The sequence below is a fragment of the Epinephelus moara genome, chromosome 11 (genome assembly GCF_006386435.1).
Source record: "Epinephelus moara isolate mb chromosome 11, YSFRI_EMoa_1.0, whole genome shotgun sequence".
NCBI classification, from domain to species: domain Eukaryota; kingdom Metazoa; phylum Chordata; class Actinopteri; order Perciformes; family Serranidae; genus Epinephelus; species Epinephelus moara.
In genome coordinates, this window is record NC_065516.1 from 34,404,350 (window position 1) to 34,422,962 (window position 18,613).

Genomic DNA, 18,613 nt, shown 5'->3' on the forward strand with positions numbered 1-18,613 from the left:
GTAACCGAACTCCTTCATGAAAAAGCCGAACATTGAATTACAACCAGCCAGTCTGGTGTGTGTCGAGGTCTGTGTGGTCCACTGTAGCTGCCTGGTGTTGTTTACAGGTGATTTAATGAAGCCTAACATTGAACGGCTGTGTGTAACAGCACTGCTCTCTGGCATGAGGCGTTTGTCAGATGCTGCAGATTCATCAGCATGTCACTCCTGTGTACGTCTTTGTGTTGGTGTCCTTGATCCTCCTTGTCGAGGGGAATTTAAACAGTTACTTTTCTCGCCATGACTCTCCACACTCTCTAACATCCTGCCTCTCTCTCTGTCTCAGGGCTCACACCTGTTTTAACCGTCTGGACCTGCCTCCGTACCCTTCATACACCATGCTGTATGAGAAACTGCTGATCGCGGTGGAGGAAACCAGCACGTTCGGCCTGGAGTGAGACAGACGAGACAGACAAATCAACACTGCGTCCCTCTCCATGTGACACTGAGTGGGTTAAAATGCGGGGGGGAAACAAAGCAGCTCCTGTGGGCTTAACTCGTCGTAAAGATACCTGGATTGTACTCGACAAAGTTTTTGGTCATGTGGATGTACGTCACTGTTACGGTACTGTGTGTTAGAGTCTCTCACCTAGCTACGAGGATCTTTGTGACTGCACCCAGCACTTCGTACACCACAGCAGGACTATGGTTATTTTTGTTGTAATCATAAAGACTGGAGAACAAGTAACACTACAACAGATATATAGATCAATCAGAGTTGCACGTACCAAAATGATCATCCATCCGATGATGAAAAAATACAGTTATAGAAGATTCTGAAAACAAGGCCTTTACGTAAAGTCTAACACATTATTATGATCGCTAAATACTTGAGATCTTATTGGAATTTATCTTTAAATTTATGCTTACACCTGGGTTGAAACTTTAAAGTCACAGAAAGGATTTTAATGACAAGAGTGAGGCATGATAAAACCTACAGTGTGCTCATATACTGTAAAGACGAAGAATCAAGTCAGACAGAAAGCTAAGAGAAATATAGACAGAGACTACGACTGCACAAATAATGCAAACAGTGCACATACACGACAAAGCTTCAGGTTTGCCTAAATGAAAATTGTTCAGTTCAGATGAATCTATAAATAACGGCTTTAACAAAGTTAAAGGTTGCAGATTTTAAAAAGCTCCTCAGATGGTCGCAAACTCTGTTAGCCCCGGTGCCAAAGGTACAATCATGACTGGTTTCTAATCTGGAGAGCCTACTTCATTGTGATCATTAGGTATTTTACCTCCAGTAGGAACCTGCCTGAGGATCTGAGACTGGGATCTGGTACATAAATAATTAAAGAAATGCAATGTAGCTTTGTGCCAGACACCAGCCATTTAAAGGCTTCAGGGGTGATCAGTTGAACCTTACAATCACGTCTAAAACTGTAACTAATGTAAAGATGCTTGAATTATAAATATATATATATATATACATATATATTGTCTGTTTGCTCCAGTTAGAGCTGCAGAACCAACAGGAGCCTGAAGGATGGATGACATTTTTAGACCACTTAGCTTTTGGGTTGAAGTTCAAGAAATCATGACAAAAGAGGGCGATGAAGGATTCCTGCACTTTGCAAGGTGATTGCAAAGAGCTGCTAAGGTAACCAGGATCTCTACGTTTTATCAGCAGAAACAGCCAAATGTGAAGGCAAAATATATGCAGATGATTTATTAAGTGCAGGTAGAGCCCTGTAAAATTATAAGAAAATAGAGCCTAAATCTGAGCCCTGAGGAACTATGAGGATTTCAATGACTTACTGGGCGTAAAGGAGCTGGAACACTGAAGGGATACATCCATGTCAATAATACTGAAGCCAACCACACACATTGTCTTGTTATACTCTCAGATAACTATAGCAATTATGTTTCCTTTTCAAGCAATGTCAATGTCTTCAACAAGCTCTCTGTGATGAGCAGAGACACGAGAGAAGTGCTGAAAGTCTTTCTTTTGCTAAGGAATAGGAAAGGTCTGACAGTGGAAAGAGGAATGTAGGGATACTTCATTAACAGTTGGCCTGTGGTATAATTCAGATACAGACCACTGACAGCAAATCCAGGTAAAGGGTGTGGTATATCCCCTTCAAGTGTCAGCAACTGCTACAATACTTTATCCAGTTCGGATACTCAAGAAGTATTGTATCGTCCAGGAAGGCCTACATCCAGACCTGCGCCATCCTATTCTCTGTCTCCGTCTGGTTCAGTCCAAAGTGAGGACAGTAGCTGGACGCAGACTTTTCATGTTCTCCTCTGGATGGACAGCGGTGTTACTGACAAAGAACTCCCGACAGTCTCTCCAAGCTTTCTTGCTCTGCCGTGCTTTCAAAGGCAGAGACAATGATGTCACGTCTCCTCTATCAAAGTAGCCATCAATGCCAACTCAAGGGCTCCTGGGATTCCTTCTGTGGAGACTGAGGGGGGATCATGGTGACCAGGCAAACAGGAAGTTCGTTACTCCTCGATGACAAAGAATGCACACATGGAAACTGTCTCCAGCTGACTGAAGGGGACGTTCTATGAATACTTTCAGCCCGAGCAGTACTTCACCTTTAGTGATCCTGCTGTTTGAATGGGAGAAGCTTGTACCCTTATTCAAGTCCTCCACTGGTGAACTCGTTCTCTCTGACTGTGTACCTCCACCGTGGTGTTGCTCTGTGTACGGAGCAGGTACTCCACCATGTCAAACCTTTACTGTCTCAGACAATGTGACTGGTGCAAAGCAGCATGTAGGTCTCCAAGGGCCTGGGATCATTGGATCGGCTCCCTGAACCGGTCTGTCCCTTGTGGTATATACTTGTAATGTGTACAGTGGCCCTTGGACAAACCAGTGTAATATATGCAATAGTTAAGACCTTTACTCCAATGTGTTCCACAGTCTACCATGTTCTCTCAGACAATGACTGACCGCAGTGTACCCTCAGCATTCCCAGCCCCTTGTCTACATCTGTAGTCCGGTAATGGAACTGTGCCTCAGTTACTTACTGCCTCATAAGTGGCCCATGGGGTTATGGCGCTTTGTGGTTAGTACTTGAGCCTGACATAAGGAAAGTCCTGAGTTCAGATATTTGCCTTGGTTCTTTTTGAAAACACTTTGCATGCTCTCCCAGTGTTTGTGTGGGTTTCCTCTCACGCTTTCAACACAGGTCAGGTTCATTGGAGACTCTGATAGCCCATTTACACTTCGCCACCTCATGCGTCTTGGGCAGTTAGCTATCTGATATCAAACACGCCAAGTATAAATGCAACCAAGAAGCACTAAAGCTGGATTGAGGTCCGACACATTTTAGCCAGGTGTTGAAAAGGTATAGAAGCGTTCATCTCTCAAAGCCGCAGACATTATCTTCACTTCTCCCAGGTGTAGCCACATAGTTTGTCACTGCAACCATTGGATGATCTGTTTGATTAAAGGGGAACTCCACTAATCTTATACAACAGAGAGTTTCCATGTTTTGGGGATGTCTGCTGTTTAGGTGGGGGAAAAAGCTCTATAAAGCCCTCTAGTGTCTCCAGAGTGTCTGATAAATGTCCTAAAATGATGTCACTTGAGTCAGGGTAGGGTATGAAGTTTGAATATAAAAACTTGGGGTGTGGGCTGGGCATTGGCTGGGTAAATTACGATACCAGTAACCTTCAAGTGATACCAATATACCAATCGTGTACTTCATTCAAGAATGCAATTCAAGGTGCAAGAATGAGGACAAGGAGTTAGCATTTTTGCACTTCAGGTTCCCTCGTCTTGAAGTCAATGGGTTTTTTTAAATGAGTTTCTGGTTAGGTGCCTGAAATAAGGTCTGTGGTTAGCACAAGCTTAAGAGACTTTCTCATTTCTACGGCATAAGATACGTCACTATGCCTCAGATGGGTTCCTGCTGACCCACTTGTACCCCTTGTCTTTGCTTTCAAGTGGCTAAATGAGACTACAGGACGTCATCACGCCGAACCTGGCTCTACAGCCTAGTTGTGGTGGTGACGTTGAAGTCATGCGACCATGGTGTATTTTGTTCAAAGGGTAAATGGACTTGCGCCTTTTGAGTCTTCCAACCACTCAAAGCCTTTTTACACTCCATGTTAAATTCATTCATCCACACACGGCTGCTACTCAGTTAACCATTTACATGCACTTACAAGCAATTTGGGCAATTTGGGGTTCAGCCAAAGGATATTTCAACATGCCGGGATGGAATCGCCAGTCTTCCACTCAGTGAACGACCCACTGTACCTCTTGAGCCACCGCCCCTCGCCCCAGTGGCGCTTATAGCCTAACATTATCTTTTTACTTCCAGCGATTACATTTACAATTCAAAAAATATAACTCTGTGACGATTATCTCGGTGAACAAAACATGTGAGTATCGTAAACGTTTGTTTGCCACAGACCTTTTTTCTGCAGTAATCCAAAATCCAGTTGAAAAATCCTGATGGCTTTTTGACGAGGGAACTAGACTGATGTCAACTTCCGGGTTGGCCTCCACAAAAATGTCAGCGCCGCTCTACTTTAAAAGAGCTTTGGTTGCCCAACCCTAACCACACTTGAACCATTGTCAATTTTCCATGATGACAATCCATACCATGGCTGCCATGTGCAGATGTTGTTAATTTGGCAGATTGTTGCCATTGGATGTTAAAAAAAGCATAATCATTGAACTTTATCTGGGGTTCACAGGATCGTCCGATATCCGTTCTTATCTGGCGTTAGGGTTTAGATATGGTACCCTTGACACAGTTGGTGTACAGAGGGTTAAACGCATTTGTCTGTTAGCTTTGAGAGAGATTGACAACAATATCCTTCCCTGTTTTTCACCCAATGCATGCTGGGATAGGCTCCAGCCCCTGGCCTTGAACAGGACTAAGTAGTAGTCTAAGTAGGTCTAAGATGCGACCTTCGAAGTGTTGCACACACGTCCACAGGATTCGGCCACAGCTGAACTTTTGACCGCCGTTAACCATCAGCAGCCTGTCGGATTTCATGACACAATCTGGTACTAATTTCTGCAACAACAGTTGAATTCGTAAAACTTCTCTTATTTTCATTTGAAAGTCCTAAATGGTGCTTTATCTGATTTATTTGCTGGCTACAGAATTTTTCACTTTGGGGCACAGAATTACAGGATTTTGCTGATTAGTTCTTGCAGACCTTTAGACCTCTACGTATATGATTAGTCTAAGTAAATTTAAGAATGATTAGAATTAGATAACCGTCCTACTCTCCTGTTAAACTCACTGTACAGGCAGTCAGATCAGAAGTACTTTAGTCATCCTCGGCGAGGCCTTACCCACGCACCTCGACGACCAAGAGGACAAGGCTGTGATTATGTTGCATCTTCCCTGTATTTTTTTTTCTACAATCTTTTGTACTGTTATTTATACTGTATTGTATTTATAAGTGAGGGGAAGTCCTGAAGCTTTCCTCAAACGTTTTGTTTGTTTGCAGTTTTTTGATGATACGATAAGAAGCATCAGTCAAAGAGTATGCCTTCACTTTGAAGCCTTTGCGTTTTGATATGTGTGTCTTTTCTATTATCTCTAAAGCTGGCCGGTTTTCTGTCACTCGGTGTAGGAAATGTGCTGCGGTGGAGCTCGGTTCTGTTTCCATGTATATTTCTCTTTCTGTTCACCACTTCCTCCGGTGGCGTCGTCAGGTTATGTCAGGATTTTTCTTCCACGTCATGGATATCTCACTGTGTCATAAATTTCTGAGCCGCATGAATCCAGCAAGTGCTTCAGGCAGTTTACCGCAACAAATGACATGCATTAAAAAACACAAATTTCTGTATGTAATTTGTTGAAAATGTAAAGACTGTATGGAGGTCTTCGTTTTATTGGTTGGATATTTTGAATACATACATTGTAGATCTTAAACACGTAGTTCTGGAAAAGAAATGGTTCACAACACTCCCATAATAAACTGATATAAGAGTTCATCAACAACAGCTATTATAGAAATATTTCCATAAGCTTTTGGGGAAGTAAAGAATCATGGGACGTCTACAGAAAGGTAAGGTGGTGGAAAATTGTAGCAGCTGTCTGGTGTTTGTGTTTTTTAAGCTATTTATTTTCATTTTTAAAAAGAAGGGAATTTAATTTAACAAAGGGACTATGTGAATGACTGGATGGACACTGAAGCATGCATATTTTTTTGTTTTGTTTCTGTGTGTGTGGGTTACACACACGCTGTAATGTACATAATGTTGAAAGGTTCAGTTCTGATCTGTCTGAGAACGGGTTGCTAAATACTCAGGCTGTGCTATCGCTCCACCACACCATACAACTGTTTATGAATCTCAATAAAAAGTTCACTTTGTTACTTCGCTGCTTTTGGGTTTTTATGTTGGACGGACTGTAACAGAAAATAAAAGACATGGAGCAGTGGTGTATGGTAGTTAGGACGGAGCCCAGTTCGAGATTTCACATCTGAAGTAGCTACGACTTGACACTGGACGACATCAACGCACATATTACCCAGAAATCATCAGATTTCAATCATTTTTTTGTGACAAAAATACCAAATAAAATATTCATTCAAATGCATATTTTTTTATAGCTCATCTGTGGTTTTATAGTTTATGTAAAGTAAACACACACCGATCAGCCAAAACATTAAAACCTCTGACAGGTGAGGTGAACAACATTGATCATCCTGTAACAGTGCAATGTTTTGCTGGGAAACTTTGGGCAAGGACAATCCAGCAGGACAATGCCCCATGCCACACCACAAAGTCTGCTCAGGAATGGTCTGAGGAACGTGACAAAGCTCAAGGTGTCGACCTGGCCTCCAAATTCCCCAGATCCCAGTCTGATCAAACATCTGTGGGACGTGCTGGTACCCCACCTCACAACCCACAGGACTTAAAAGACCTAAAGCTAACGCCCTGGCACCAGACACCAAGGGACACCCTCCAGAGGTCCTATGTTCATGCCTTGAAAGGTCAGAGCCAAGTCTGGTCCAAAGAAGACCCACTGCGGATCGGGGGTACCTCTTTGGCACCAGTACATCCCTTAAATTTCGGGTCAGATTGGGATCAAGGATATTTGGAGGCCAGGTCAACACCTCCACAAGTGCCGTTGCCATAAGAGGGTTTACTTGGTCTGCAACGGTGTTCGGGTGGGTGGAGCGCATCAGGTAGCATCCACATGAATGCCAGAACCAAAGGTTTCCCAGCAGAACAATGCATTGAAACAAGATGTTAATGTTACACACTGGGCGCGAATAAAACAATTGGCGCAAGCAAACTACATGTGAAGATGTGATTAGATGCGAATTCAGCAAATTCTCAATTTCCCCTCGTGGATCAATATAGTATTTCTGATTGCGATTCTGATTCCCACTTTCTATTCTCTTCTATTCTAAACAAGTTTCAACCATAATGTGATCAGGTTTTGGATCTTGTCGTCTTTTGTGTCGGGATCAGCTGCAGACTGACTTGGCAGAGACGGCTGCCATCTTGTTTTTACATCGATTAGTATTGTGCTGTTACTGCCACTAGATGGCACAGAAAAGTGTCCATGAACGAGGACAACAGGTCTAAGTTAAGTGGAGTGAAGTATAAGTAGTGATGGCCAAATGAAGCCTCGTGAAGCATTTTATTTATTTTCTGAGCCCACTAGATGGCGCTCATGGTTTAAAGAGAGAGGCTCAAAGAATGGCAATTCAGTGTGCTTTCAGCCTTTTGTTGAACAAAAAGCGCCATCTAGTGGGCTCATAGAATAAAGACAAAGCTTCATGAGGCTTCATTTGGCCATCACTAGTTGAAAGCACACTGAATTGCCATTCTTTTAGCCTCTCTCTTTAAACCATGAGCGCCATCTAGTGGGCTCAGATAATGAAGACGATGCTTCATGAGGCTTCATTTGGCCATCATGAAAGGTCAAGTAAACTCAAAGTGTGCTAATGAGGGCACAGGGTCTCAGGAGGATCGATGCAAAAGGACCCACTGACTCTCTCTTCCAAAGGAGCAGGACAGACTTTGTGGAGGTTTATCCTTTTTCTGTGTTGTTGTGATGCACCTGTTTGCAACTACAAATCATGTCAGAAATAATTGAATGAATTATTTGTTGTTAAAACAATTAACTCCTGTTTTCATAATAATTATTTTAAATTAATTATTAGTATATTTTAATTAAATTTAATTATTTCATAATTACTTGCTCAGTGTTTAATATTGTGTGGTTGCATCAGTCTGAACAACGCTTCATCCTATTTTCCATATGAATGCAGCTCTCCTCATCTCGCCTTCTGATTGGTCAGCTCACCTGTCAATCATCAGCAGCTCGGAGCGCTCGGCTCCGCTTCACTTTGTTTGTCAGTGAGGAGTTGAGGTCCGCTGACAGACGGAGAGCCGGGTCCAGACTCCACAGCACCAAAATGAGCCTCTTTAAAACCATATTAAACTATGCGGATGATTTTAAGTGTTTCACTTCCGGTCAGTGATCTGTGTCTGTCGCGCGGATGTTTGTTTGAAGTTGCGGCTCAGCTGCGGTGTTTGATATCAGTGTGTTTCAGTGTGTGACACTTCTCCGGACGTTCGGTCACTAACAGCTCCGTTAAAAAGCGACGTCATGATACCTGAATGTCCTCGCGCCGGGACCTCGAGGAGCCGGACCCGCTTCCAGCACAGCCCGGCGGCAGAACCGAGCCAGGCGCGCGGCGGCAGCGGCTTGTTGTCCGACATCAAAACCACCATCAGCACCGAGCCGTTCACCGACCACTACACCATCATCCCCGGGAAGGAGCTGGGAAGGTAAGACGGACTGGCTGGCTGCACGGAACTGTGGTTAATATTTAAATTAATCAATAAATGAATTAAAAAATAGAAGAAAGAAAATTAGTTAGTTACAAAAAACAAATGAAAACAAAAAAGAAAATTAGATTTCCGCCAAAGTTGATACAAATTGGTGATTGTAATGTTTATTTATTGTTTTTCATTATTAGTTTATATTATTATTTATATATTTTATAAAGTTTAACTGCAAACAGAATGATTTAGGGACTGTTCATTACTTATGAGGGGGTGGTGCTCAAAAAAAAGAAGAGGAAGAAACAAAATGTGAATTTCGACTAAATTGATTTATTTATTTATATTATTATTTATATTTGTTTCTATCTTCTATGTTCTTTATTGAGAGAAAAAGGAACTGCCAGTTATCAAATGCTGCACATTTGTGCCTCACTTTTTGGGGTAAATAATTTTCCTCTCAGCAGGGTTGGTGAATTTATGATCCAAATGTTTGTTGTTGTTGATTTAGGGACTGTTTGTTACTTGTTGCGGAGTGGTGCAAAATAAATTTAAAAAAAAAAAAAAAGAAGAGGTCAGAAAATTTGAATGTCAACTGAGCTGATATGTTAGTTAAAATAATAAAACAAATAAATAAATAAAATTAATTGGTAATTGGCATTTATTTATATTATTATTTATATGTATTTTCATTTTTTATGTTCTTTATGGACCTGCCAGTTATAAAATGCTGCACATTTGTGCTTCGCTTTTTGGAGTAACTGATTATCCTCTCAGCAACGTTGGTGAATTTATGGTTCAAATACTTGTTGTTGTTGTTGTTGTGTACTTGTCAGGGCTGGCAGTGGAACAGTTGGGCTGTCTCCCAGGCCATAGCCATGCCCGATTAGTGTGATGGAGTCAAGCTGCAGACAGAATGATTTAGGGACTGTTCGTTACTTATGAGGGGTGCAAAACAGGGAGGCATGTCAAATAACTTCTCGAGCGCTGATTAGGGACTGATGATTTAATTTTTTTTATTTTGGCTCAGGGGAGGGGCATACAAATTTAAATGGTTGTATTTTGTGTTTATTTTACCGCAGATTTTTTGAACATCCCTTCGCAGGCGGGTTTGGAGGACATGTTTTCTTCAAAAATCACCAAAACGACACCGATTATCACAGCTAGAAACTAAAGACAGTTTTCAAATTCCTGACGGTCCTTGGACACATCGTGTGCGACGAATGCTCCTGTCAGAAAGAAAACAAACCATATCACTTAAAAATCAATCATCAAAATCAATATCTGTGTTTTATTTAAAATATTGGCCAGAAAAAAACCCAGCATGCATCACAAGAGAGAAAATCCGAGGCTTCTTTCAACTCCAGGATTTTGTCTTCGTCTTTTAACTTTAAACTGTAGAATATCAACGGGAGCTTATAACTAAATTTACGGTGGAGGGACGGTCGTGCATTTTCCGCCAGTCACTGAGGGAGACTCAAGAAAAAATATCTGTAGCTTTGGGGAGGGTCAAAAAAAACCATCACACCCCAGCTACCACCCTCCTCTGATAAATAAAGAACAGTCCCTTAGGCCAGTGGTTCCCAACTGGTGGGTCACGGTCCAAATGTGGGCCGCAGGTCCTCTCTTAATGGATCAAGTGACTGTGTGTGTATCAACTCTGTAAAAAAACACACTTTATTTTTAAGGACAGATCATTTCCAGCACAGAGCTTTTATTTTGAAGTGCTGTTTCCTGCTTCAGAGCCTTATGCATCAGAAGCTGTTGTCATCAAATCAAAAAACATATTCGATGGTTTATCTTTGACACTTGGAAAGTCAGATCCAGTCCATTTCAGATCTGGTTCCCCTTTTGACCAGCTAGTGTTTCACAGGATTTCTTCAGGGTTAATTAGTAGAGGAAATGCCCTCCATCCTGTCGGCTACACTGATCTCGGGTCTGTCCCCGACCAGAGTCACAAGGCCAATCCCTTTTTGATTGGAATATGCTTTTACCATGACTAATGACCCACAGAGGGACTGGAGTCACATTGAACTGCTTCACTGTCAGCTCTGTGACAAAGATAACAGTGTTGTGGCTATGTGTGTGTGTGTGTGTGTGTGTGTGTGTGTGTGTTGACCCAGGTACAGCTCCAGAGATAAGAGTTGACGTTAGACTGAATTAGAGTCATTTCAGCCGCTAAAGCTCCTGTTGTACAGATATGTATGTTTGAGTCTTAGAGGGCCACAACAAAGAAAGGGTGTGTGTGTGTGTGTGTGTGTGTGTGTGTGTGTGTGTGTGTGTGTGGCTTTACAATGCATGACCTGACATTGTGACTGAGATTAGCTGCCACAGAACAACATGAAAGGTTATATTAATCTGCAGTGCCACTCTGATCTGCAGCATTATAGTCAGCAGATCAGCTGACATCAGTTCATGTGTTCAAGTTCATGAACACCACAAGTTACGTGAGATCAAACGGGTGTTCTCATTGTATTTAGAGCTGAGGACATTCGTAGTGGACCAATAGTCATCATCAGGGTCCATCAGTGGACTAGTCTCCTGCATGTTTCTGATATGAACGTAATGATTAAATGATATATTTTGGTGGTTTGAGTTGAAGGTGTGAGAAAGAATAGTATCAGTAACATTGTTAACACTGTGCTACATTACAGAGAAATACAAACCGTACTAATGAACCTTCATTAATATAGGCCTATATTTTATCTACAAGTGCACGTCACACACTGAGCGAGCCGCCTGTTAATGACGCTGTGGGCTAATGGGCATGTAGCTACTTCCATGTTTCAGATGATACGTCATGTTTGTAGTCGACCAATGAAGATGAGTTTACATATCACCTTGGGTTCGTCCTTCACCTTCTCAAAATGATCCCACACTTTGGATTTCCTGCCCGACATGTTATTAACTAGCCTGTGGAATAACCGCAGGTACCAGCCCTGGAAATTAACCTGACTCCTGTCTGACTGCTGAGCGTGGACACTTCCTGTGTCTGTCCTTTCAAATTAAAGTCACACAGTCATATAGGTTTGGATTTATGTTGACGAGGTGCAGCTCCTGATAGAGTTTCACGTTTGTTTGTTGTTGTTTTTTTTCTGCAATGAAGCGACCGATGAAATCTTGCCGACTAATGACCTTTCTGGTCGACCATCAGAGGGAAGCTCTAGTTGTACCTGTGGAGATAAGATCTGTTTCTTTCTCCCTCCTTTATATAACGTTTTTATACAGGCTAATATGAATCAAGTCTGTCCTCTGTCAGATAATGTCCTGCTGTAGTTTGGAGAACATGAGACAGCGGTCTCCAGGTTCACATGTTTTTAGCGTGTAAGAAAAGCCTTGGTTTTCAACAGCGCTGTATGGACGTAGATCTTTGCACAGGAAGTAGGTGATGGACTGTGTTATTATCTTCACTCTCACAGTTGATGGTAGTTGTGTCGAGCTAAGTGTTTCCAGTGTTGGTTATTTTGGCAGTGGAGCAGGTTTAACGTTAGCTTGGCCGTCAGCGGCTAACGCTGTCTCTGGAGAGTGTGAGGTGAGCCCTCATGTCTGTAGCATTCACACAGTATTTTATTCTCGTGTGTCATATCCAAGTCCTTCTTTCCTTCTGTGGTAAAGAATCCAAAATAAGTCGAGACGTTTGATTTAAACGCTGACAGCACATTTCTGATTTCTTCCTCCGGTGCCTCCATCTTTGTTTCTTTCGTTCACTGATCGCATGGTCAGCGGTTTGATCCTCGGCTCCTCCAGTGTCCTCCCTCCAGCTTTCTCAGAAACAAAGCTGAAATAATTAAAAGCTGTTGCAATAATAAAAACCTATTGGGACATACTTAGGAGATAATTAAAAGGAAAAATTGAAATGGGAATACAGACATGAAAGCTGCAGCATCATCATGGTCTTGTAGGAGCAGTAACAGAATAGACTGGAATCACATCAGTTTAGGATCTCGTCCAGCTCTGATGGTTGTTCTCTTTGGTCGGCGTGTTGCTGAGGCTGTTGTTTTCAGCGGTGGATTTCAGCGGGGACATTCCTCTGGCTGTTAATCGGCGTAATAACAGATGAAGGGGCTGCCGTACAACTTGTGTTTATTCCCTGGCTGACTCTTGGCCAGCTCCCTGGTTGAGCCCTCTGAACTCGGCGGTGGAATTCCATTCATGAGGCCTTTCCAGATTAAACCCTCGGACATAAACCGGGGTTTGTCTGGCCCTGTGCTGGTTTGTTGTTTTTTACCTGGAGTATAAACATCATCAAGTGGAGTGTCTGCTGGAATGTAGACCTCTCTTATTGATTATTAAATGAATTCAGTATTTATTGACAGAAAACTCTGCTGTATTTCTTTATTGAGCTGAAACTGAATCTGCTCCGTCTGTATAGAAGCTTCTGTCACATTACGCACATACAGCGGCGCCTGACACTGAAGCAGGATCATCAAACGATCACGCAGAACATTCGGCCTGTAGCGCAGCCTTCCAGCAGCGTGTGTGTTTATAAAGTGTGAAGTGTGATGTGTGTAGCAAGCAGTTCCTCGACTGAGACATGGATAGATGCCGCCCCGCTCACACCTCTCCTCACAGTTGACCGGTCGTGTGTTGGTTGATTCCTCCGAGTGTCTCTCTGGGTCTACACAGAGCCATGTTCAAGCTCCACACAAGACGTCACGTCCTCTGATCGGCAAAGATCAGAGGACGTGACGTCTTGAAAGCAAAGATCATCAGTCACGACAGCATCATGATGGCCGGTATTGTTTTCACCCTGTAAATCTGTGTGTGTGTGTCATCATATGATCCTGGTGACTAGGGCTGTAGTCAACCAAAGAAAATCTCGGTCGACTAAAGTCGCACATAATCTTCAACTAATCGATTAGTCGTGGGGAAAAAAAAAATCTGTACGTTATTTTTACTTCTGCGTTGGTGTGTCTGTGTCACTCTGCAGTTACGCTAGTCGGCGGTGGAGGACTGTGTGAAGTGCTGTAAAGTTTAGTTGATTCAAAACACACATTAAACACACATTAAACACACATTAAACATGGCTTAATAGAGACACTTTAAAACACAAGTACACAAATCAGCTTCACTATAACTCGCAGCATTCACAAACAAACACTTGTCTTTATCTGGACACATTTCCCCCACAAATACAACATGCTAATGTTTATAGCACAAGCCTATGGCATTTTACATTGTATAAATTAGCCTAGCAGCTAGCAGACTTTTCCTCTACTCATATAAAACCAGGGACAACAGCAACATTTAACAAAGGTAACGGTACATAATTTGGCTCCATTACAGCTCACAAGGTTCACTGACAAAACAACTGTCTGATACTAAACACGTTTTCCAAACAAATACAACATGCTAACATTATTAGCGCCAGCCTATGGCATTTTACATGGTATACATTAGCCTAGCGACGCCAGGATAAATCCCGAAGGATAAATCACACACACGACTTAAAATGCATTTTTTGTGGAGGCTTTATTGTCTTTACAATTTATTGTTTCTTATCTGTGAAATACAAGCTTCGTTTACGACCAAATTCTCATTGGTCAGACAATCGGTGGTGTTACTCTCAGAAGGCTGTGTGTCCATCAAGGTGTGTGGTGGTTGTTCAGCACTTGTAGATGTCCTATGTGACGGTTGGTCTTTGTGGTATTTGTCCCGTCACTTCTCCACTGTGATTGGACGGCAGGTGACAGTGACAAGCATAGTGTCTCACCCAAAGTTAAACATTGTTCAACTCTAAACTCTTGGAAAATGGATAAATAATCACAGACATCCAGTGTTGGATTTATTTTACTATGTGAAAGATGCTCAAGCCTGGATCACAAAGCTTCTGGAATGGATACGATCACAACAGAGCCCTTGTTGGAGTGGCGAGATGGCTAACGTTAGCTACTGGGCTAAAAACAGTAAGTCTGTTTCGTATGCAGCCTTACAGAGATGTTTATCCTTAGTAATGTAATGTTGGAAATGACATCGTCAACCCCAGAGATACTTCTATGATGTCTAGTATGTCAGATTGTTATCATCAGTCCTGTTCAACACTTAGTGGATAGACGGCCTTGTGCCCGCACCTCAGCTGGAGGTTTAGATGGCGATAGCTGCACTGTGTGAGTACGTACATACAGCTGCCCCATCCTTGTGAACGTGGTATGTCAAGAACGCCTCAAGGGAATTTCTTCAAATTTGGCACAAACATCCACTTGGACTCAACAATGAACTGATTGGATTTTGGTGTTCAAAGATCAAAAGTCACTGTGACCTCCCAAAACATGTTTGTTGGCCGTCACTCAAGAATTCATATGTTAACTATGACAATATCTCACACAAATGTCTAACAGGATAAAATGATGAATTTATAACATTTTATGTCCATAATGTTCTGTATGAAACACTTTTGTGGCTGTTACTCAGCGTCATATCTCAGGAACAGAAGGGGAGACATTTGGTCAGATACTGAATTGGTGACTCTAATCTTGAAACTGTGCTGATTGTATAAATCTTCTGTGTGTGAAGCATCCATGTTTTCACTGACATGGATGGAGACTGTCAGAGACACTGGACTGGTGCGTTGAGGCAAACAACCACGGGGCGGTAATTCCAGTTCCAAGTATTCCACTTACCTGAACACAGAGTTAACTCGCCCTGGGCAAGTGTTACTGTCGAGCTCTGTGAGAGGAACAAAAACACTTTGGTGGACACACAACCCTACCAGACTCAGTGCACCGTGGCCCATTTAGTTAATCTAGAGATAATGTGCAGAATATTTTTTCCCCATCGACCAATCGATTGGTTGAAGAGTAGGTAGAATTTCAGTCGACCAAGATTTTCTGTAGTGTAGTCGAGAACAAAATGGCCAAATTCGACGATGGGTTTGGTTCAAGCAAAGGGGCCGGAAGTAGAGAAGGGGCCATCTGGTTTAAATCAGGGAACACTGCATGACGCATTGGGGTGATCTAATCTACCATCTTTCTGACATGTTGTGGCAAATATTGGTGACCTCACCTTCACAGTCTCACAGGAGGACTCTGATCTGGGGCAGGAAACGGCCTGCAAAGGCTCAAGAAGGACAGTAACGGACAACTGACCAACCCCCCTCTTTTCTACCCTCTCAAGAGAGCAGACACATCACAGACCACTGACTTGTACTGACTGGCGTAATTTGCTGTACATATTAATATACACATGCATATATAAACACAGTATTGTGAACAGGTTGAACTGGTGTATTAGAATGGTTGCTGTTTGACCACCAACAGGAGTGAGGGTGGGCTGAGGATGGGGGAGTTTAAGGTAATACCCTCCAATACCCCTCTGCAGTGGGAGTCCCAGATGGCCCACAGCCAAGCTCCTTTAGTGACTACGACAATGGTGAAGCAGTCAGTGAATTCCATATGGTTAAGACCCAAAGCTTTTTCCATGATGGGTCTTAGTGACAGAAAAGGCCACTCTCTTATTAGCCCATATGGTCCCAGGCAGAGCTCTTTAGTGATTGCACAGAACCACCCTGGTCAGGATTTCACTCCAGGAGCCCACCGTCATGGCTGAGGATACAGTTACTTTCTGGGGGGGTAAATTTGTGAAAGACCTACATTTTCATTCTGTGTAATTTTGATTCTATTTCAGTCTTATATGCTTTGTAGGGAGGTAAACCTTAAACCAACCCTTGACTCTGACACCAGAGTCTCTTCAAGCAAAGATGATACTGATAAGTTTTAAAATACATGGCAAATGTCTTGTAGGGTTGCAGCGATATACCAGTTTCAAGGTACTATACCGTGATATAAAAGTTGACGGTTATCATACTGAGTACATCTGCTTATCTACCATATCAAAAATGCTTTGGCACCTACGTTGTATAATGGCAGGGAAACCCCCGGCTTCATGGTTATTAACTGTAAAGTCTTTGTATACTGTAGAAATGTAGCCTAACTTTAAAACCTACAGTTTCAGAGCTGCGTCTCAGTTAGCTTCGTCCTGCCTGTGTTTGTGGCTCTGACACCAGTGACTAATACAATGACAGGAGGATGCACAGCATCAGCCAGCTCTGGTGTGCACATAGGGAAATCTGTTGATGCCAGTGGCGGTGTTTGGCTCCGAGCCAGTGAAAATCTTTATTTCATTAAATGCATCCAGGGCCGCCTGGCAGCCTGACACAGAGCCCAGCTATGAGACTGCAAACAGCCTCCACACAGAGCCAGGATTCACTGACGTGGTTTAAAGTGGCATTTATACTTCTGTGCTGAACTGATGTCGTACCTACAGCAAAGCCTACGCTGTAGCCTGATGTGCACCTGTCCAGAAATGTAACTACACATCACGACTCAGACCTCCTGTCTGTCTCTGTAAGCTGACACCATTTCGCTCAGTGGAAACAAAGCTTTTATTTAATTTAATTTCACAGATAAGAAACAATAAATTGTGAAGACAATAAAGCCTCCACAAAAACAGCATTTTAAGTCTTGTGTGGGATTTATCCTGGCTTCATATGAGCAGAGGAAATCTCTGCTAGTAGCTAGGCTAAGTTGTACAGTGTAAAATGCCATAGGCTTGCGCTAATAACGTTAGCATGTTGTATGGAAAACGTGTTTAGTATAAGACAGTTGTTTTGTCAGTGAACCTTGTGAGTTGTAATGGAGCCGACTTCTGTCACATCATCTTTGGTAAATGTTGCTGTTGTCCCTGGCTACACACAAGTAGAGGAAATCTCTGCTAGCCGCTAGGCTAATATATACAATGTAAAATGCCATAGGCTTGTGCTAATAACGTTAGCATGTTGTATTTGTGGGGAAAATGTGTCCAGATAAAGACAAGTGTTTGTCTGTGAATGCTGTGAGTTATAGTGAAGCTGATTTGTGTACTTGTGTTTGAAACTGTCTCTATTAAGACATGTTTAATGTGTGTTTAATGTGTGTTTTGAATCAATTCACAGAAACCTCACTGCCAACTAGTGTTTTGGATGTGTAACTGCAGAGTGTAGGCTAGGGGAAGGCAACCTGTAGCCTCACGTGGCTCTTTTTGTTTTTGTTTCTTTACAAAAAAAGTATAGAAAAATGAATAATAATAAAAATGAGTCATTTTTTAACATTTTATTTTTTTATTTATCGTTGTTGTACGTCTAAAGAGATTCTTCCATTCTCCAGTTGTAAAAACATGTAGCCTATACAAATATTTAAAGAAAAAAGTTTTAATGTTTTGTCAGCTAAAATGTGCGTCATATGTCTACGGCCTGGCGCCTTTTCTTCCACATTTAGCTGAACCTCAGTAGAATTTAAAAGTACATGGACTCATCTGTTGGCTTTCATTGCCAGCGCTGCAGAGTTAAAGTACCAAATAATCATAAACAGCCTACTGCAGAGTAAAACTAATATAATATGTGCTCATGTAGATGTATTAGTTATGTTAATAGGCAATTTAGACTTAAAAGGCTGTGTTACCTTTGTTGTAAGTAGATTTAGATTGTCCATCAAAGATGAAGATCAGGAAGTGCTTCCTTTAGCTACAGTATGATATCAAATGAAACCGACTACATCGTAATCATCAGTCAGTGACTGCAGCATAAATCCAGCTTTGTTAAAAGCTGTAACTGAATAAAGGACACAGAGGACACGGCAAATCATGTGACTCTCAGCAAAGAGGCATCATAAAAACCTTCAGTGTCATGGAGCTTGTAAGGAGTCATTATAGTGTCTGAAAAGCTTCAGGACACTTTATCAGGGTAGATTAAAAACCCTGAAAGTTATTAAAGATATCTAAGCTTGATGAATCGCTCCAGCAAGATGAACTGGACGATAACTATTTAACTGCAGTTTGAATATTAACGGTTAGAGTTAAGCTCTG

The 18,613-nt window shown here is 42.1% G+C and overlaps 2 protein-coding genes across 2 annotated transcripts in view; both read left to right on the top strand.

The window, feature by feature from the left end:
* Positions 1-6,352, top strand: part of LOC126397360 (E3 ubiquitin-protein ligase HECW1) — a 99,103-nt gene extending 92,751 nt beyond the window's left edge. Inside the window, exon 30 of the mRNA XM_050056066.1 lies at positions 326-6,352. Within this exon, the coding sequence (XP_049912023.1) occupies positions 326-437 (112 nt within the window). The 3' untranslated portion in view covers positions 438-6,352. The remainder of the gene's footprint in view (positions 1-325) is intronic.
* Positions 6,353-8,349: 1,997 nt separating this feature from the next.
* The window catches only part of stk17a (serine/threonine kinase 17a), a 45,520-nt gene continuing 35,256 nt past the window's right edge, over positions 8,350-18,613 (top strand). The window contains exon 1 of the mRNA XM_050056083.1: positions 8,350-8,782. Coding sequence (XP_049912040.1) covers positions 8,601-8,782 — 182 coding nt within the window. The 5' untranslated portion in view covers positions 8,350-8,600. The remainder of the gene's footprint in view (positions 8,783-18,613) is intronic.